The following is a 17,680-nucleotide window of genomic DNA, read 5'->3' as shown; positions in this document are numbered from 1 at the left end:
ATTGCAAACCACTCTAACCCTCTGCATAACCAGTGGGAATAGAAGAAAATGATGACAAATTAATAGATATACAAATTAGCTAACTCTTGCACCAAAAAAGAGTTATCTCAGTGATGAATTTTTGATTTATTGATAAACAATATAATTTCTTACACAGGCTTAAAAGGCTAAAGGAGAATTCAGATCCTTTTGTTAATCAAAATCAAGGAGAAACAGTGCCTGAGCATCTCACTACATGCCATGACTGGCTAGGGGTGGGCCTTGATGAGCACCAAGGACAGGGGAATCAAGCTCCAAAAATAATGCATCAACTAGCTTGAAATGGTTCCACCGAGCCTTCATTTAGCTTAGAACAGGAGTCTTCGACTTTTTCTGCTGTTGTGGAACCCACCTCTGAACTCCAACCTGTAATATGGGACCTACTTTTAATGTTCTTACTCTGTACAACTTTCACCTTGTCTTGTTTCATCCACTTACTGCAAAAACACTTTAGAACACCAATAACTAGATAATGGTAGTAGTACGCAGAAGCAGTAGCTCACCCATGATGGGCAGTAAACTAGAGTAAACACAGGAACACAGGAAAGTGTCCTATAATAATGTAGATCTTTAGTCCATCTAGCCCAGTATTTTTTTTAAAAAAAAGTTGACCAATCCCAGTCAAACAGACTGAATTGACCCCCAAAATTTAACGGGTTTAGTTTCCAAGTAAAAACTTTAATAAAACATTAAAGATGAAACTTTCAACAGGAAATCACATTCTGCCATATTCAGGATACAAATGGCATACTAACTACATTGCATACGGTAATATACACTCAATGTGATCACATCACAAAACATTCCAGGTGGACTACTTGCTTAATCAACTTACTGCTGTCCTCAAGAGATCAACTAAAGGAAGCCACAAGTCACTAAGTCTTTGTCCTTCCTCATAGTTCACCACGTTACTTCTTACCTGGATCTCTAAAGCCTCTCTCATCAGCCTCAAATTCCAAGAGTGTGATTGAAACAGCTTTTTAGTTTCATTAAAGTGGATACGGTGCCCAGTTCCCCAGCCATGTTTTGCTAATGCAGACTTTTCTTCTTGGCCCAGTCTAAGATAATGCTGATGTTCCTTGCATCAAATTTCAGTGCTTCTTCCTGTCTGTCCGATATATGTCGAACCACATGAACATGAAATCTCATAAACACCAGGCACCCCCAAACCCAAAGAATCTTTTCACAGGCTGCATGCACTGACTGCTCTTTTTAAAGGGTCTAAATAGCTCAGTACTTTTATGTATGTATGTATGTATGTATGTATGTATGTATGTATGTATGTATGTATGTATGTATGTATGTATGTATGTATGTATGTATGTATGTGTGTGTGTGTGTGTGTGTGTGTGTGTGTGTGTGTGTTTGTGTGTTTGTTTGTTTGTTTGTTTGTTTGTTTGTTTGTGTGAAATGGAGAATAAAAGAGAAGAAAAGAGAGAGAGAGAGAGCCATCCCCTCATACGTCTGTAGAGGAGGAAAAGGATAAAGAGGAAAGAGAGGTAGAGGCAGTGAAAGTTATAGAAAATATGAAGGAGTTAAAGGCGGGAAAAGAGGGGGAGGAGTCAGGGAGAAGGAGGAGAAAGGAGATAAGAGACAAGAAAAGTGGTGGGTTTGGAAGAAGAACGGCAGGAGGTAGAAGGAGAGACCAGAGTGTTTAAGGTACCACAGAAGGAAGGATTGGGCTGTGAAAGTCGGGAGCACAAAGAAGCAGAGATAAAAAGGTAGGAAGGAAAACTGATTATAGAAGGACTAGGACCGGAGGAATGGGCGGTCTTAGTCTACCCTTGAGGACAGGGTCCCTGGAGGAAGGTGATCTGACCACAACCAGTTCAGCCAAACAAGAAGCCACACGAAGGAGACTGGTCTCGTCGTCCCTGTTGCAGGACGATATGTGAGGTGAGGAGTGGCTGTTTGAGAAAGCCAACGGACCAGGAGCGATTCAGAGAGGCCTTCCGTTAAAGAAAAATAGTTATGAAGAAACGTTGCCCTTGTTATGGACAGATGTTCCTGCTGGTGTTGAACATGTTGATCCCATAGAGGTCATCATTGAGAAACCACCAAGTTTTCTTAATAAAGAGTTTGTTGTTAAAGAACCCTCTCTCTTGTCGTTTCCCGCCAAAACTAAGGAACTGGAACTGTCAGATACCGACAAAGAACTAGATCATAGTTTGTTTGTTTCACTCTTCGCCCAATGAAGGGAGTGAAGGCAGTGTAGAATAGCTAAAAAGTGTATTCAATCATTATCATCTCATCATCAGAGCTACAAAAATTTACGTACTGCGCCAATACTTAACAGATACTTAGGTTTTTGGTCAAAACTTGTATCTGTTATATAATACTAGTGAATGTTTTATAATTTTTATTGACGGTGCCTGGTATTTCTGAATAGTCATCTTAGAACTGAAGAGCCGAAAAGTCTTGTTGAGTCCAGCTCCTGTCAAGGAGACACAGCAAGGAATTGAAGTCGCAGGATTCTTTCTTACCAGACCTTTGTGGAGATTCCAGGTCTTCCCTACTAGGCACGGGCAGACTTCTGTCTTTTGACTGCAATTCCTAGCATTTTCCAATAATTACTCAGGCATAATCCCATGAGCTGCATTCCAAAAATATGAATATTGCTCAAACCTATTCCCTGCTGATCTCCTACCCAAAAACTCAGGAAGCTTAACCCTGCTTAGCTCCCAAAAATCAGACAACTTCAGGGTCATGTGGCAGTAAGACATGTTGATGGATAAGTCATGAGATTAAATTGATTTTTAAAAATGAACAACCACTTGCTCTTGTTCACCCTCAATGCCATGTAACTTCAAACACAAATAAACTTAAATCATCCCATTCTCAACCATCCCAAGCACAAATGGTTCATCCAAACTCGTTCCCTTCTGACTCAGTTTCTGACTTAAAAAAAAACTTTCTTAAACCATTGCCCTGAACCACAAGGCCCTCTTCCCCTCTCAGTTCAGAAGGAAGGGGGCAGGGGCTTTAAGTGTATACACTAGCTAGCACAACACTTCAGAGTACATTCTTCCATTTGCTTCTGTCACCATGGTGCCAAGAATCTCCTCCATAAAGCCCTGCATACCAGGAGCCCCTAACCCAGCAGTAAAAGGCCAAATGGCACTCTGGTAGGAAAAAACGTAGGTTGGAGGGGCACAATCCAACAATAATCTGCTGCTTGTTGCTGCTGCTTGGGCAGCTGGCTTGGAAGCCTGCATGGTCGTTTCGACCCTTTCTGGCTGAAGAGACCACAATGACCCCTTCTCTCTTCAGCACAGTACAGTACCTGTTTCTACATGGATATAGCTTCTGACTTCCACAGTTTGCCTTGAGTCCAACCATCTGATGAATGCCTATTTTTTATTACATCATTTCCATGCCGCCTTTCTTCCAATGTAGATTAGTACCGAAGGCAGCTTGCAAACGATTTAAAAAACGGTACAGCTAATAACCCCAATAAATTATAATACTAAAACCCATTTAGACATATAGGTCAATATTCTGTTTCAGGAAAATCATGCGTGGAAGGGTTCAGTCCATGTGTGATTCCTTTTCTAATACAATATTGCTCAAACAAGTAACCTCTTGCAACAGTGTAAAGCCTCTTGGTTTCCAATGGGGTGGTCTCTGGCTTCTGCACATGCAAACCAGAAATTACCAGGATGAATGCAGGGCACTGCCAAAAACAAAGCCCTAACATTCTGCATTTTTAAACAGAATACTGGTGAGACGATTTAAAAGACTGTTGATGAGGGGAAAAAAACACTTTAAAACACTTCAGAAAACACAGAAAGCCAGAGCAAAAATGTACCTCATCTTGTACTTTTTTCAAGTCCCCAATTCAATTGCTGAAAGCCAGCCGGGAGGGGGGCCACCTGGATTTCTGAGAGTGTTCCATCATTCTGGGGGCAACTACTGGAAAGGCCCAAATGTGCCATGAGAGCAATGGGACCACAAAGAACAGCCTCCACTACAGATCTTAAGTAGGAGATAGAGTCCTTCAAATAGCCTAGAACAGAGGTCGTCAACCCCCAGCCTGCGGCCCCGTGCAGGTTCGTGGCCTGGGCTGGACCAGGCCGCAAAGACAGACCTCCCACTCCCCCACACACTCCCTCCTCACAGCTGCTTTGTGCACATGCGCACATGCCAGCACCAGCGTGAGCATTCCCTCACCCTTTCACGCATGCGCCTGAGTGCCTGAGTGCCCACGCAAAGGGGTTGGCAAGCATGCGCGCTGGCATGCAGGTGCCCCTGTGCATGCGCAAAAGGGTGGGGGAGCGCTCACACCAGCGCTGGTGGGTGGGCGGGCACTCCCCCACCACTTCATGCATGTGCCCAAGAGAGCGCATGCACCTGCAGGGGGAGGTGCATTCCTTGGAGGCTCAGCCAGGCCGCGGTCCCAAAAAGGTTGTGCACCGCTGGCCTAGAAGACCCAAGTCATATCCTAGGGTGTAATCGGTCATAGCCAGCTGGCGCTATGAAGCATATCAGCACAATTGTTGCTTCAAACCACTGCAAACCTTTTGCTTATGAGAACCTGACCTAAGAACATAGGCTGGTCACAGAATCAATTTTCTTCCTTCATATGTAGGTCTCTCCGTGCTTTCTTCCCTCCACTGTAGTCCCTGAGTTGCACACAGCCTGCCCGCCCCCTCCGCCCCATTACCAAACGGACCCTTCACTCCCCCTATGCCCACAGAGAGATTAAAGACAATCATTCTACGACTGATCTATCCACCCTAACATCCCTCGGCCATCACGCAAGCTGGCCTGTACTTTCTGTCAAAATCCTTTATTGGGATGGAGAGTCCAGCTCCCCTAGACATGATTTCCCACCCATCTCGCCCCAGGCAAGTGTTTCCCAGACCTCTACGTGCCATGATTCCCTGTCTGCAGAACAAGCCTGAGGCCGGGGTGGTTCCCGGGGGTCACCGGAAGATCCCGTCCCTCCTCAGCTGCCGCCTTCTGATCATAGATGCTCTAATGGCATTCAGCTCAGCAGCAGAAGATAAATCCATTCCCAAAGAGGACAGAGGAGTTGGGGGCAGGGGCATGTTTTGCACAAAACAGTGCCTGACGCCCCACAGGTGCTCTTGCCTCCTGGGCTTCCCAGGAGAGGAGGACGCCAGGTGAGCACGGGAGAAGGGCAGACCCCTGGAGCCCGAGAAAGCCTGCCTCTCCTGCAGCTGTAACTTCTGACACAGCTCCCTACCTGCTGTTTGGGCCGCCTTCCCAGGTCCTTGCGCCTCCAAACCTGCAAGCTTGGAGACCTTGGGGTGATGAACGGCAGGTTCCCGTGGGCCAGCAGCCAGCCTATGAGAGTTGGACTTGGCGCAGAGGGGAGCTGGGCAGGTCCTCTTGTCCCCCGGGATGACGGTGGCGGTCGCCATGCTGTGTGCGATCAGCACCCTTCTGTTCGGGGGTTCGGGTCTGAGCTTGTTGGGCAGTTTATACCTCTGAGATGGCGAAGAGTCCTTGCCGGGTGGCGCTTTCGTCTTCACTTTGTTCTCTTTCCCAGAGGCGGCTGCTTCCACACCCTTCCCATTTGTTGAGGTTGCTGCTGCTGCCCAGCATGGGGTAGGTGCCCGTGGGATGCTGGGGTTACTGCGTCGATAGACCAGCTTCAAAGGCTTGGGCTGCTGTGGAGCACAGCTGTTCCCGGTATCACTGGGTACAGGGCTTCTGTGGGATGTGTTCCGTGGCTTCTTGACCATGGAGCCTTCTACCAAGAGGCTAGTGCCAACGTAATGGGGAATCTCCACTGCAGCCTGCAAGCAAAAGAGGGAAGTAATGCACAACTACTTACGTAGGAGGCACAGTTTGGCTCAGGTGGCGGGAGTACGGCAACAGGAATAAATACAGCAATGACAGAATTGCCACGAAATTTCTCAAGGTCTCCAAGGGTTCCACTTTCAGGGACCGAGTTGAACCTCTGAGATGTACCTGCATCTGATGCTGTGTGATTTTGCAATGGTCAACATCACTCATGGCACACTAGGATGTAACTTCAGATTATTACTAGGAAACGGTGAGAAATCAAACACATTAAAAAGAGTCTCGTGATGCTTCCCTTTACAGCTCTTAGTTCCACCTGTGCCCTTTGTACGCGGAACACAAGTTGCAATGTAACGATGGTTCAAAGTAGGATTCACATTTGAATGTGCACTGTTTTATCAATACAAAGACAGAACTAACAATCAGAAGGTCCTGGAAAAAGATACAGATTTATTTTGCTTTCATATTTGGGAACTGCCTAGGAAAGCTAAACAGAGGCTGGTTCAGATAAGCCATGTACAGATGTCACAGGTAGGTAATGTGAATAACTATTTATTTAAAATAATTTTGCCTCGCCTTTCTCCTTAAAAAGGACCCAAGGCGGCTTGCATCATTAAAATACAACATTTAAAGATAAAAACAGTAAGTACACAAATACTAAAAAAGGACAAACAAATTTGACACTAAAACACAGTAAATAAAAGCAACACCAAAAACACATTCAAAGCAGTAAGGCACAACCATCCATTAAAAAACCCCGCTCAAGCAGCCAGTCACTAAGGGAAAGTCTGCCTTAAGAGAAAGGTCTTAGCCTGCTTGGGGAAGGACAGCCAAGATGGGGCCAGTCTGGCCTCCTGTGGGAGGGAGTTCCAAAGTCTGGGAGCAGCCACAGAGAAGGCCCATTCCTTGTCTCCATCAAACGTATCTGTGAAGGTGGTGGGATCAAGAGAAAGACTTATCTTGATGATCTTAACACTTGAGCAGGCTCATAAAGGAAGATGTGGCCCCTGAGATAGCTTGGGCCCAAGCTATTTAGGGCTTTATAGGTTAGAACCAGCACTTTGGATTGTGCCCTAAAACGGATCAACAGCCAGTGGAGTTGCTGTGTTGGGGGGGGTTATGTGATCCCTGTGGCCAACCCCAATTAGCAATCTGGCTGCCACAATTTGGACATGCTGAAGTTTCCGGACACTTTCCAGAGTCAGCCCCATGTAGAGAAACAGAACAGAACAGAATAAAACAGAACAGAACAGAATAGAAATAAACACAAACAAGTTAATATATTTTAACATGGGGGAAAAAAGATGACTGTTCTGACTTCATTTATTCTGATTGTCTGCATCTGGGAAAGCAGATCATATGATCAAGAAAGAAGGAGCAGCAGAACTCTGGGGAAGGTTTACTAGGAAAGTTAAATAAATAAAAGCTTACCAAAAGGCAGGGAGAGGCAGCGGAGGCCAACCCCTGAAACTAAGGCAGGCCATTTACCTGCTTGTAAATGAGCTCAAAGTTTCCAGTGTTGCAGTTGCGGTCATACTTCCGATCAATGACCACACGGAGGGTATCTTCCTGTACACTGGCACACAATCGGGTGGTGACGGCAGTAGAGGCGGCCATGGTAGGGCTGGCGTTGATCTCTATCAGCCACGGCTGGTAGTTTTCTCCAAAGAGAAAGTCTGCGCCGTAGAGCTCGAAGCTGTTTTTGCGGAACTCCACCAAGTCCTGGGAGGTCTGCACGGCGTGAATAATTGCTGCCTTCATGCCAGGCACGATCACCTGAGACCAAGCCTCTGGTGCTCCTGTCTCCCTCAGGTGGGCCTGGAACTGCTCCGATGACCACATGTTGTCAGGGGGGAGCTCGGAGTGGCGGTTAAGGGAGTTCTCATAGTGCTTTTGGACGGAATTATTGCAGAGGTGGATAGAGCTGGATGGCAGAGAAAGACGGGGTCAGTAACCAAGAGCTGATCCGATGCAACAGGTAACAAACAGCTCTAGACCTGAAGATACAGATTCCGTTCTCACTAAAGGAGCGTAACAATGTGACCCAGATGGACCCTATGGTCCAGTCTCACCATTCTTGAGTCAGACCACTGGTCCACCCAATTCAGCATTGACTCCATTGACTGGAAGTGGCTCTTCATGATTTCAAATATGAAACTTTCCCAGATGTATCCGGAGTTCTGAGGGGCCTAACTTGGGACTGTCTGGCTGCAAAGCATGTGCTCTACCCATGAGGTGCTCCCATTCTAAATTTGTCTCCCATCCACAGTCCTCAGAGGCGTTTCGTTCCAACTAGGGGAAGATGACCTTGCGTTGCTACGTAGCACCTCCCGGCTCTCGCCTTCACCTCTTCAGCACTCTCACTGTCTTCTGAACCAATTCTAACCTCTCAAACACTACAGGGCCCTCACTCTGCTCCCTCAACACAACACTCCTGCCAACTGTTCATGCTCCCTTTCCTTATTCCTGCAGACAAAGCTAAACTCCCAATTCCTTTTTCATGCCCATTTTAAATAGACAACCCTTCCTCTGTTCTGCCATTCTCCTCCCCCCCCCACCCTCCCGTTGTTCTCTTTGCCATTAGTTCAAATTGTTTTGGTCCTGTTAATATAGGCAGATTTTAACAGGGTATCAACAAACCTGCTTAGAATTGTGAGGGCTTTACTAGAAACTCTTCATGATGTCCTGACAGGACAGCACAATTCTCACTACAGTGGTGCCTCGCATAGCGAGGGTTAATCCGTTCCGGATTAACCCTTGCTATGTGAAACATCGCTCAACGGAACCGAAAACGCCATAGAAACGCATTAAACTTAGTTTAATGCGTTCCTATGGCTCTTAAACTCACCGTTGAGCGAAGTTCCTCCATAGCGCAGGCATTTTCGCGCCCTCGGTAAGCAAGGGCAGGGCGCGAAAACGCTTCACGCGGCCATTTTTTCCTTCCGGCGGCCATTTTGGAAACGCCAATCAGCTGTTCTTCCGACATCACTATGCGACCAATCGGTAAGCGAAATGCTTACCGATCGTCGCACAGCGATTTTTGTGCATAGGGGCCATTGGTATGCGATCGCAAAACCTCCCTCGTTATGCGGATTCATCGTTGTACGGTGTGCTCGTTATGCGAGGCACCACTGTACTTCTCTCTCTCTCTCTCTCTCTTCATGTCTCATTTGCACACCCACACAGGATTTAAATCAGGATCTAGCCGAGGGGGAATTGTGCAATGCAAAACTCACGTATCCAGGTTGTGCAGGGAAAAAGGCTGCGTAGAGAAGCGAATGTAGCTGTGCCGGTAGAACCAAATGGTAAGGGGGTTCCAGTCGGTCACCAGGAACCACTGGCGCAGATCAAACTTGGTGCCAAAGATGAGCAAGGGTGTCTCGATGTATTTCTGTACAACCCACTTGCCATCCTTGACAATCATGGGGTCACAGTCCACTAGCTTCACAATTTCCTCTAAGCGGTCCATGCACATGATGCCTGTGAGAAGCGACAGAATGCCACAGATCAGGCATGCTGTTGACGCAGATGCATTTCATTGCAACTTTTCAACCCTCGTTTCATCTGTTTTTAGGTGACTTCATTTTATTAAATCCTATGCTCACTGGCAGGGACGTGGTGGCGCTGCGGGCTAAACCGCAGAAGCCTGTGCTGCAGGGTCAGAAGACAAAGCAGTCGTAAGATCGAATCCACGCGATGGAGTGAGTGCCCGTCGCTCGTCCCAGCTCCCGCCAACCTAGTGGTTCGAAAGCATGCAAATGCGAGTAGATAAATAGGTACCAACTCGGTGGGAAGGTAAACAGCGTTCCGTGTCTAAGTCGCACTGGCCATGTGACCATGGAAGATTGTCTTCGGACAAAACGCTGGCTCTATGGCTTGGCAATGGGGATGAGCACCGCCCCCTACAGTCGAACACGACTGGACAAAAATTGTCAAGGGGAACCTTTACCTTTATGCTCACTGGCAAGTGTTGGTTTGGCCAGAAGACGCAGATCAGATGCACTCCTATATCGCTCTTACCAAGCCATAAGAACACAGAGTGAGCCTTATACTGAGTTAGCTCATTAGCCAGTGTAGCTCAGTACCATATTTTCCATGTATAAGACTATACTTTTGTCTAAAATCTTTAGACTAAAAAATAAGGATCGTCTTATACATGGAAGTAAGCTGAGGAGAGAACAAAAACAAATGGAGGGGAAAGCAGGGATCAAAGCGATCCTGAAGCGCTTTGATTCCTTTCCCCCTACGCTTGCTAAGGCCCACTTAGATTTCTTAATTTTGGATTAGAAAGGGGGGGGTCTTATACATGGGGGTGTCTTATATACAGAAAAATACGGTAATTGCCTTCTCTGACTGGCAGCAGATTTCTAGGGTTTCCTGGAAGCATTACCTGGGATGGAACTTGGGACATTCAACCTGCAAAGCACATGCTCTGCCACAGAGCTACAGTTCTTTCCTCAAACAGAGTAGAAGCCTCTTTCTGCAGAGGTCAACAGAATAGACATCCTCTCGTAACCCAAACAACCTTACAGAAGAGAGGTTCCACTTTTGAGGGCAACAAAGTTAACGGAGATCTTTAATCAAGATGCAATCCACTGCAGCATTCTTCTTGATGCAATTTGGACAATTAGCCCTTTTCTCAACGTGCAGCTTCCCTTCTCTTACCTCTGCCACGGGATTTGGCTCCTGGCTTAACAATCCAGATGTTCCTGTCGCCTTCCATGCCCAGTTGTGGAACGACTTTTGCCAGTCGGTACAAGACATCTTCACATCGCTCAACATGAGCCCCGGTCTCCGCTGTCTCTGCCCCATCACTGTAACCACTTAGAACAAAGGCCTCAACCGTCATTCTGCTATTGTGCCTCAGTCAATTCAAACAAGTACCTACATGCTATACATCTACCTCAATCGTGACTGAACCTACATTTCCCATCATAGACTTCAGCCTATGTTCTTAGGTCAGCACAAAGCTTAGAGAATAAAAGAAACCTTGAAAGCCAGAGCTTGGAAGTAACATATTTAAAGGAACAATATTACTGGTACCAGATAATTTTTTCAGATAACAATGTTACTACAACCTTATTACTTTACATAATCAGTGTGGCTGATTTTTTTTAACCGGTCATTTGGGGATATCCATTTCAATACAGTGGTGCCTCGCTTAACGATTGCCTCGTTAAATGATGAAACAGCTATACGATGACTGTTTTGCGATCGCTTTTGCAATCGCAAAACAATATTTTAATAGGCAAAATTCGCTTCCCGACAATCGGTTCCCTGCTTCGGGAACAGATTCTTCGCATAACGACGTTTTTAAAACAGCTGATCGGTGGCTTCAAAATGGCTGCCTGCTGTGTAAAATGGCTCCCCACTGTGTTTTTTGATGAATTCCTCGCTTCGCAGGCACCAAAAATGGCCGCCCCTATGGAGGATCTTTGCTGGACGGTGAGTTTTTCAGCCCATTGGAACGCATTGAACGGGTTTTCAATGCGTTTCAATGGGATTGTTTATTTCGTTTAATGAGGATTTCGCTGGAACGGATTATCCTTGTTAAGTGAGGCACCACTTTATTTTCAAGTGTATTTTTAAAAATATACTAAGCAGCAACTTCCTAGCAGCCACTAGAACAGCAAGTCACTTTTAACAAAGAGTAACAATAGGTTGCTTTGGTAACAGATGGCCACCGCTGCAGTCATTTGTGCAATAGGTTGTCTTTAAAACTAGAGTGTTGCCTATCAAATATGATATTCTAAACTCTGCTGAAAGTTTGTAGGGGGTTCTGCTCACCATCTAGATCCTAGGCCCCCAAAAGAAATAAGATCTCATGTGACTGACATTTCTAACAGTCAAAGAAGAGGAATTCTGCCCACAGCAGGTTCTGGACCTTTTTCCAGATGTTCCCCGATTGCCACCTCTTTTTCTCTACCTACTCAATTATTGCAATGCTGAGCAGCGCCTTTGATTGTTTCCTTTATTTGTGCTAGAAGTCTGTTATTTCAGAGTTTAAAGAGGGCGGCTTTGTGCCATGTGATCACAGGATCACCCTTCCCCTGATGCTGGAGAGAAGGGCAGAAAGACAAGAAGGAAAAAGACAGAAGGTGGAGAAAGGCAAGGTTGTAGAGAGGACACCAACACCAAGTGCATTTTAATTGTGCCTATTACATTATTTCCATTAACTGTGAGTTGCTTTGGGTACTCTACGGGGAGGAAGGCAGCATATTAAGTACATATATACAATTTGTGTTTTAGTTTTACCTGCTATATCCCATCTGTAAGGATCAAGTGGCAAACCCAAAGCATAAGTCTTAGATTTTCTTTGAGAACCAGATTCCATTATCTCAAATTATTTGGGGGGGGGGAGTATGGAACAGTGTGGGAAGGGGATGCCCCTAAATCAGAACAAGTACATACACATGATGAAGATTTACATTAATACAGTTTTGATTTGTTTCATGTCCCCTGTTATATCCAGCCATATAATCTTAGAAACGGGCACTGGTTGAATTCCTGACCCTCTATATATACTTACTGGACAACCTGATAGTAACCTTCCATAAACTCTTCCCAGTTTTCCTTTGCGAACAGCAAGGATGATCCAGATTCTCTGTCAATGTCCTGGTGCTTCAAGCTGCTCAGGTGCTCCTCGCAGGCACGAATTGCAGTCTGAATCAGATGGGCTGAGAGACGTACTCCTCTCTTATGGCCAATCGCTTGCTTAGTCCCTGCAAACAAAAAGCTGTTGAGCCACTTCTCTCTTGGGCACATAATAGGACTGCCTGATGGCAGGGGGAAAGACAAGAGGCACTATACTGGCAGAGTCAAGGCAACTGGCATGCGCCACAAATAGAGATATGGGCCGTTTTCATAAACAAAGCTTGCATTGATTCTTCTTGCCTCCCTGTTCTAAAAGTACCATCTGTATGACTGATACTAAAGCAAAGTGTTCTGCTTATATACCTCCCCATGGTGCTTAAAGCACTCTCTAGGTGGCTTACCATTCAATTATGCAAGCTACACATTGCCCCTCCCTGCGAGTTGGGTACTCAGTTTATCAACCTTGGAAAGATGGGAGGTTGAGTCAACCTAGAACAGGCTACCTGAGTCTGTTGGAATCAAACTCAAGTCACAAGCAGTGTCTTGACTGGAGTACAGTCGTGCCCCGCTGGATGATTACCCCGTTTAATGATGAATCCGCTTAATGCTGAAGTTTTTGTGATCGCGTTGATCGGTTCCCTGTTTCGGGAACCGATTTTTTGCTTTACGTCAATTGACAAATAGCTGATCGTCGGGTTTCAAAATGGCCCCTCGCTGTTTTCTAGGACAGATACAGACACTGAAAATGGCTGCTGTATGGAGGATCTTTGCTGGACGAACAGGTATTCAGCCCATTGGAACGCATTGAATGGTTTTCAATGCGTTTCAATGGGTTTATTAATTTCGTTTGATGACGTTTTCGCTCTACAGCGATTTCTCTGGAACGAATTAACGTTGTCAAGCGAGGCACCACTGTACTGTAGTTTAACCACTGGGCCACAAGGTTATAATTAATAGTAAATTTCCTTTCTGTACTCTCTATTGAACGCTTTCCAACTTAAAGTCCAAGTTGTGTGGTGCTGGTGCAATTACAGTTTGGGTGCATCAGCTCATGGAATAATCAGAAAGAACATTTAAGGAAGAAAATTCCAGCATGTTGTCCGAAGTGTGAAGTAACAAAACTCAAAAGTCATGGGTCCTAACACATTTATTGCCGTATAAGCACTCATGGACCAGAGCTTTACTACAAGAGGAGCCCAAGAGGACTTGTCTCGGACATTTTCATATGGCAGACTTAAAGCAGTTTTTGTTTCGCTGTTCAATAGACATATGAAGTGTACATCAGACAAAATGTGCATCTGCATTTCAAACACCTCTATCTAGTTATCTCTTCCACATGAATAACAGCCACCTAACCAAAAAGTCAATTGCAGTTAAGGGTCAGCTAGAGAAAATATCTCTGCTTTTTTAAATGCAGGGCACTGAAGCCATGTAATAATTCAGAGGCTGCATTCCAGATGATGCTATTGAGAAACCTCTAACAAATGTCTGATTTTTACCCAGGGCACAGAAACAGGTTAAAGAGGGAAGACATGAGACAAATGACAAAAGGAAAACAAGGACACTGCATCTCCTGGTCAACTCTAGGTCATTTGATGCATTATGTTAATCTCGTAAAGGTAAGGAGAAAACAGAGTTTGAGGACCATGTATCCCAAATTTAGTACTTCGGGCTCATACAGATGGAGCATTTGTTGAACTTTATGTAGACAGATTATAGCAATGTCTCCCCACAATTCAGATGATGCAAGAATTAAACTGATATCAACCATGACAAAAAAACAATAGAACTCCTTATACTCACCAGACACACTTGTGAACAACCTTATCAAAGGAGCACCAGTCCTTGAGATAGCTCGGGCCCAAGCCATTTAGGGTTTTATAGGTTACAGGCAACATCTATGCATGCTGGGTGCCGGTGGTAGTCTTATACTTCGTGGGCTTTCCTTTTTAACACCTAGCTCCCACCAGCTGCACATACCTGAAGACACCTGGTCACTTGGGGACTCATTCTCACTGTTGTTCAGTGCTGCCATGAAAGCAGGTTTACTCCAGTATCGTTTCACCACCACTTTGAGAAGACTCCTGGCCGCAGTGAGCTTGAAGTCCTCTACAATGGACAAGAGGGAGAACACTTAATTCCCTCTTCTGTCCTTAGAAGTGTGCCCATCCCCTACTCGCCTCCAATTTTAATCCTGTCCCATCTCCAGGGCTCAAAATGGAATTAACCAAGATGGAGAATATGACCGTTTTTGGTTTGTTTGCTTTTACAAAAACCATGTTGTATAAAAGTATGGTTTATAGGTTAATCTTTTATAATAGTCACGACAAGAACTGCAAAAATGTAAGTAAGCTGGAACATGACATTTCTATTAGGAAATCTCACAGAGTGTTTACTGATGTGTACTTTAAAACTTTTATATTTTGTCTTGGGTCCTGGGGTAGAGATTGAAATAAGTGTAGTACGTAGATGGGTAAGCAATGGGAAGAAAACCTTATCATTCTAGATTGAAAATATATTTCAGTGCCTCTGAATAAGAGTGTATTGAAAAGTGTATTAAACATATTTCAGCCAATTATTCCTGAAAGAAAATATAATCCATATAGTTCTTTAGAAAGTTTTCAAAATACTTTAGGAGGTATTCCATTTCTTTGCATCTGCTTTACTACAAGAGGAGCCCAAGAGGACTTGTCTCAGACATTTTCATATGGCAGACTTAAAGCAGTTTTTGTTTCGCTTTTCAATAGACATATGAAGTGTACATCAGACAAAATGTGCATCTGCATTTCAAACACCTCTATCTAGTTATCTCTTCCACATGAATAACAGCCACCTAACCAAAAAGTCAATTGCAGTTAAGGGTCAGCTAGAGAAAATATTTCTGCTTTTTTAAATGCAGGGCACTGAAGCCATGTAGTAATTCAGAGGCTGCATTCCAGATGATGCTATTGCAGAAATGTAGCAATGGCTAGTCAGCGATATTCTCTTACTACAAAATGAATTTGTGATTAATACCTGAAGAACTCGACATGTGGTTTGAACGTTTTTTTCCTTGTCAAATTTGGCTCTTGGAAGAAAACACCACTCTCAATTAAAGATCAGATGTAGCTGAAGGAGGAGGATGGATCCAACAAACATCTTTGGCACAAAGAAGTGAGAGCACCCTCCCCATTTTTTTTCAACAGAGAGGCAAACGTATTAGGAAAACAAATCTCTTCACAGCCTGTCAGCTTTAGTACCATGAATAATCATCATCCAGGGGACAGTCTTCCCCTGACCACTACCTTGATTGGGTAGACATCCCCTTCACAAGACTCCCTACTGTACTGACATATGCCCAGTGTCTCCTACAAGACAATCCTGTAGTATAAGGCATCTCTTGCCCTGAAGGGAAGGAAAGCCACGATGGTATAGAGCAGTGGTTCCCAACCTTGGGTCCATGGGGGTCCTTGGACTACATACACCTCCCAGGAAATGTGGTCAACACAGCTGCTGGTGAAGGCTTCTGGGAGTTTTAGTCCAAGAACATCTGGGGACCTAAGAACAGGAACCACTGGAATAGAGGAAACGAGATTTCTTTACAGGAGTGTCTTTCTCCCAAGAAGAGTATTGTCAACAGTCCTCACCAATAAAGGCATGTTTTTCATCCGCAGCTCCAAGACGGTAACACCGTGGGAAAAACGTATCAGCATCAGCCTCATCAAACCATGGCAGGTTTCGCAGATTCAGACACAGCCCTACCTGAGAAAAAGGGGAAATTTGTACAGCGTTTGGATTTCCACGTCCCAGCAACACTCTTCCTTTTGCCCACAAGCCCATCATTTTGTCCAGGGCCTGCAGGCTGCTGTATTTGGATTAATTTCCCCCAGTACATGATGCCATACTTAACACCATAGGGTGGCCCAGTCCTTTATGGAAGTGGATTTGGCCCACCTTGGTGGTAAAGGAGCCTGCCTTGGCAAAGTGATTCATCATCTGATCCTTGCGTAGGAAGCGGCAGTCAATGACGTCGCGCCGATTGGTCCAGATGAAGTAAGGGGTCTGGTTGCGAACCAACCTTGACTGCCAATGAAAGAGGCACAGCAGACATTAAAAGTGTGAACGCCTAGTGCAGGCGTCTTCAAACCGGTGTTTTGGAGAATCCGTGATCCCTCCCCACTGGCCATGTTGGCTGAGGCCTCCAGTCCAAAAATCTAGAGTGCATCAGGAAGAGGGAAGTTGACCTAGTGCAAGAGCACAGAAGCTGGCAAATAATGGAGGAGGTACAGGAAAAATGCTGGGTGCAAGTGATGGGAGGAGGTAAAACAAGGGCAGATGATGTTGAAGTGGAAGGATTCAAGAAGATCAAGCAGAAAATCTGACAGCAACAGAGGCATGTCACAATGTTGTTGTGAAGGTAAAATGGGAGGGAAGACCGTACAACTACTCCTAAAGCTTGTCTGCACACCCATTTTGTACAGGCTAAATAGGGTTCCTAGGAGGCCCAGTATGCCATTGGGTGTGATCTTTCCATTCAAATTGCATGTGGAGCTGAAGCAATCCAGTTTGAGCAATGAGGGGGACTCTTGTTTGCTTTTTTAAAAAAGAGCAAGTCGGGGGGGAAGCAAACAAAAATCCTCTTGCCCCTCCCCCCCGCCATTCTGCTTGCCGCTTTTAAAGAAGCCAAGTCAAGCCAAACTTGGTGTGCATATGTGTGCACAAACACAGCTTCCAAAAGCAGCCTCCTTGCACTGCTTCTACGGAGCCCAGGGAGTGTTTGATTTGCCTATATTTGCTCTTTTATCAAGCCACTTCACAATACTGGTTAAATTGAAAGAGGAAGCTGTCCTTTGGTCTTTTCCCAGTGATCACATGTGCTGGAGAAGAACCAAAGCAGACGGAAGCAGAAGCAGAATGGTGCAGACAGGAACGCTCTGGGGGGCAGGCTGGTGCGTTCTAGCAAAGACAACGTCTGATCGCCATCTTTAAGAGTGCACCAGCCTGTGCCTGCGGCGCTCCAGACAGTTGGCTCAGCGCCCATCCGACTGCACTCTGCTTTTCTTCTTAGTTCTTTAGAAAAAAAGGCAGAAGAAAAGTCTAAAAATACCCAAAACATTTAAGGGGCAAGTGTTCAACCTGCAGACTGAACTAACCATGAGGCTATAGGTACTATTCGTGTCATTATCCTCTTCCTCTTCCTCTTCTTCATCTGCAGAAGAAAGAAACGGAGAAAGAAATCAAGCAAGGGGGGGGTCCGGACCAGCGGAATGCTTATATACAGGCATGGAAGGGAGTG

General features: G+C 45.3%; 1 protein-coding gene across 1 annotated transcript in view; it reads right to left on the bottom strand.

Moving 5' to 3' along the window:
* Positions 1–17,680, bottom strand: part of TTLL3 (tubulin tyrosine ligase like 3) — a 52,478-nt gene that overhangs the window by 7,769 nt on the left and 27,029 nt on the right. The window contains exons 10-18 of the mRNA XM_072987052.2: positions 17,538–17,593; positions 16,339–16,467; positions 16,032–16,146; positions 14,386–14,514; positions 12,341–12,533; positions 10,477–10,634; positions 9,048–9,291; positions 7,300–7,735; positions 5,249–5,804 (exon numbers count right to left, since the gene is read on the bottom strand). Of these exons, the coding sequence (XP_072843153.2) occupies positions 5,249–5,804; positions 7,300–7,735; positions 9,048–9,291; positions 10,477–10,634; positions 12,341–12,533; positions 14,386–14,514; positions 16,032–16,146; positions 16,339–16,467; positions 17,538–17,593 (2,016 nt within the window). The remainder of the gene's footprint in view (positions 1–5,248; positions 5,805–7,299; positions 7,736–9,047; positions 9,292–10,476; positions 10,635–12,340; positions 12,534–14,385; positions 14,515–16,031; positions 16,147–16,338; positions 16,468–17,537; positions 17,594–17,680) is intronic.

The sequence above is a fragment of the Pogona vitticeps genome, chromosome 2 (genome assembly GCF_051106095.1).
Source record: "Pogona vitticeps strain Pit_001003342236 chromosome 2, PviZW2.1, whole genome shotgun sequence".
NCBI lineage: Eukaryota > Metazoa > Chordata > Lepidosauria > Squamata > Agamidae > Pogona > Pogona vitticeps.
The sequence above is the reverse complement of the archived record's forward strand: the minus strand, read 5'-3'. Positions and strand labels throughout refer to the sequence as shown.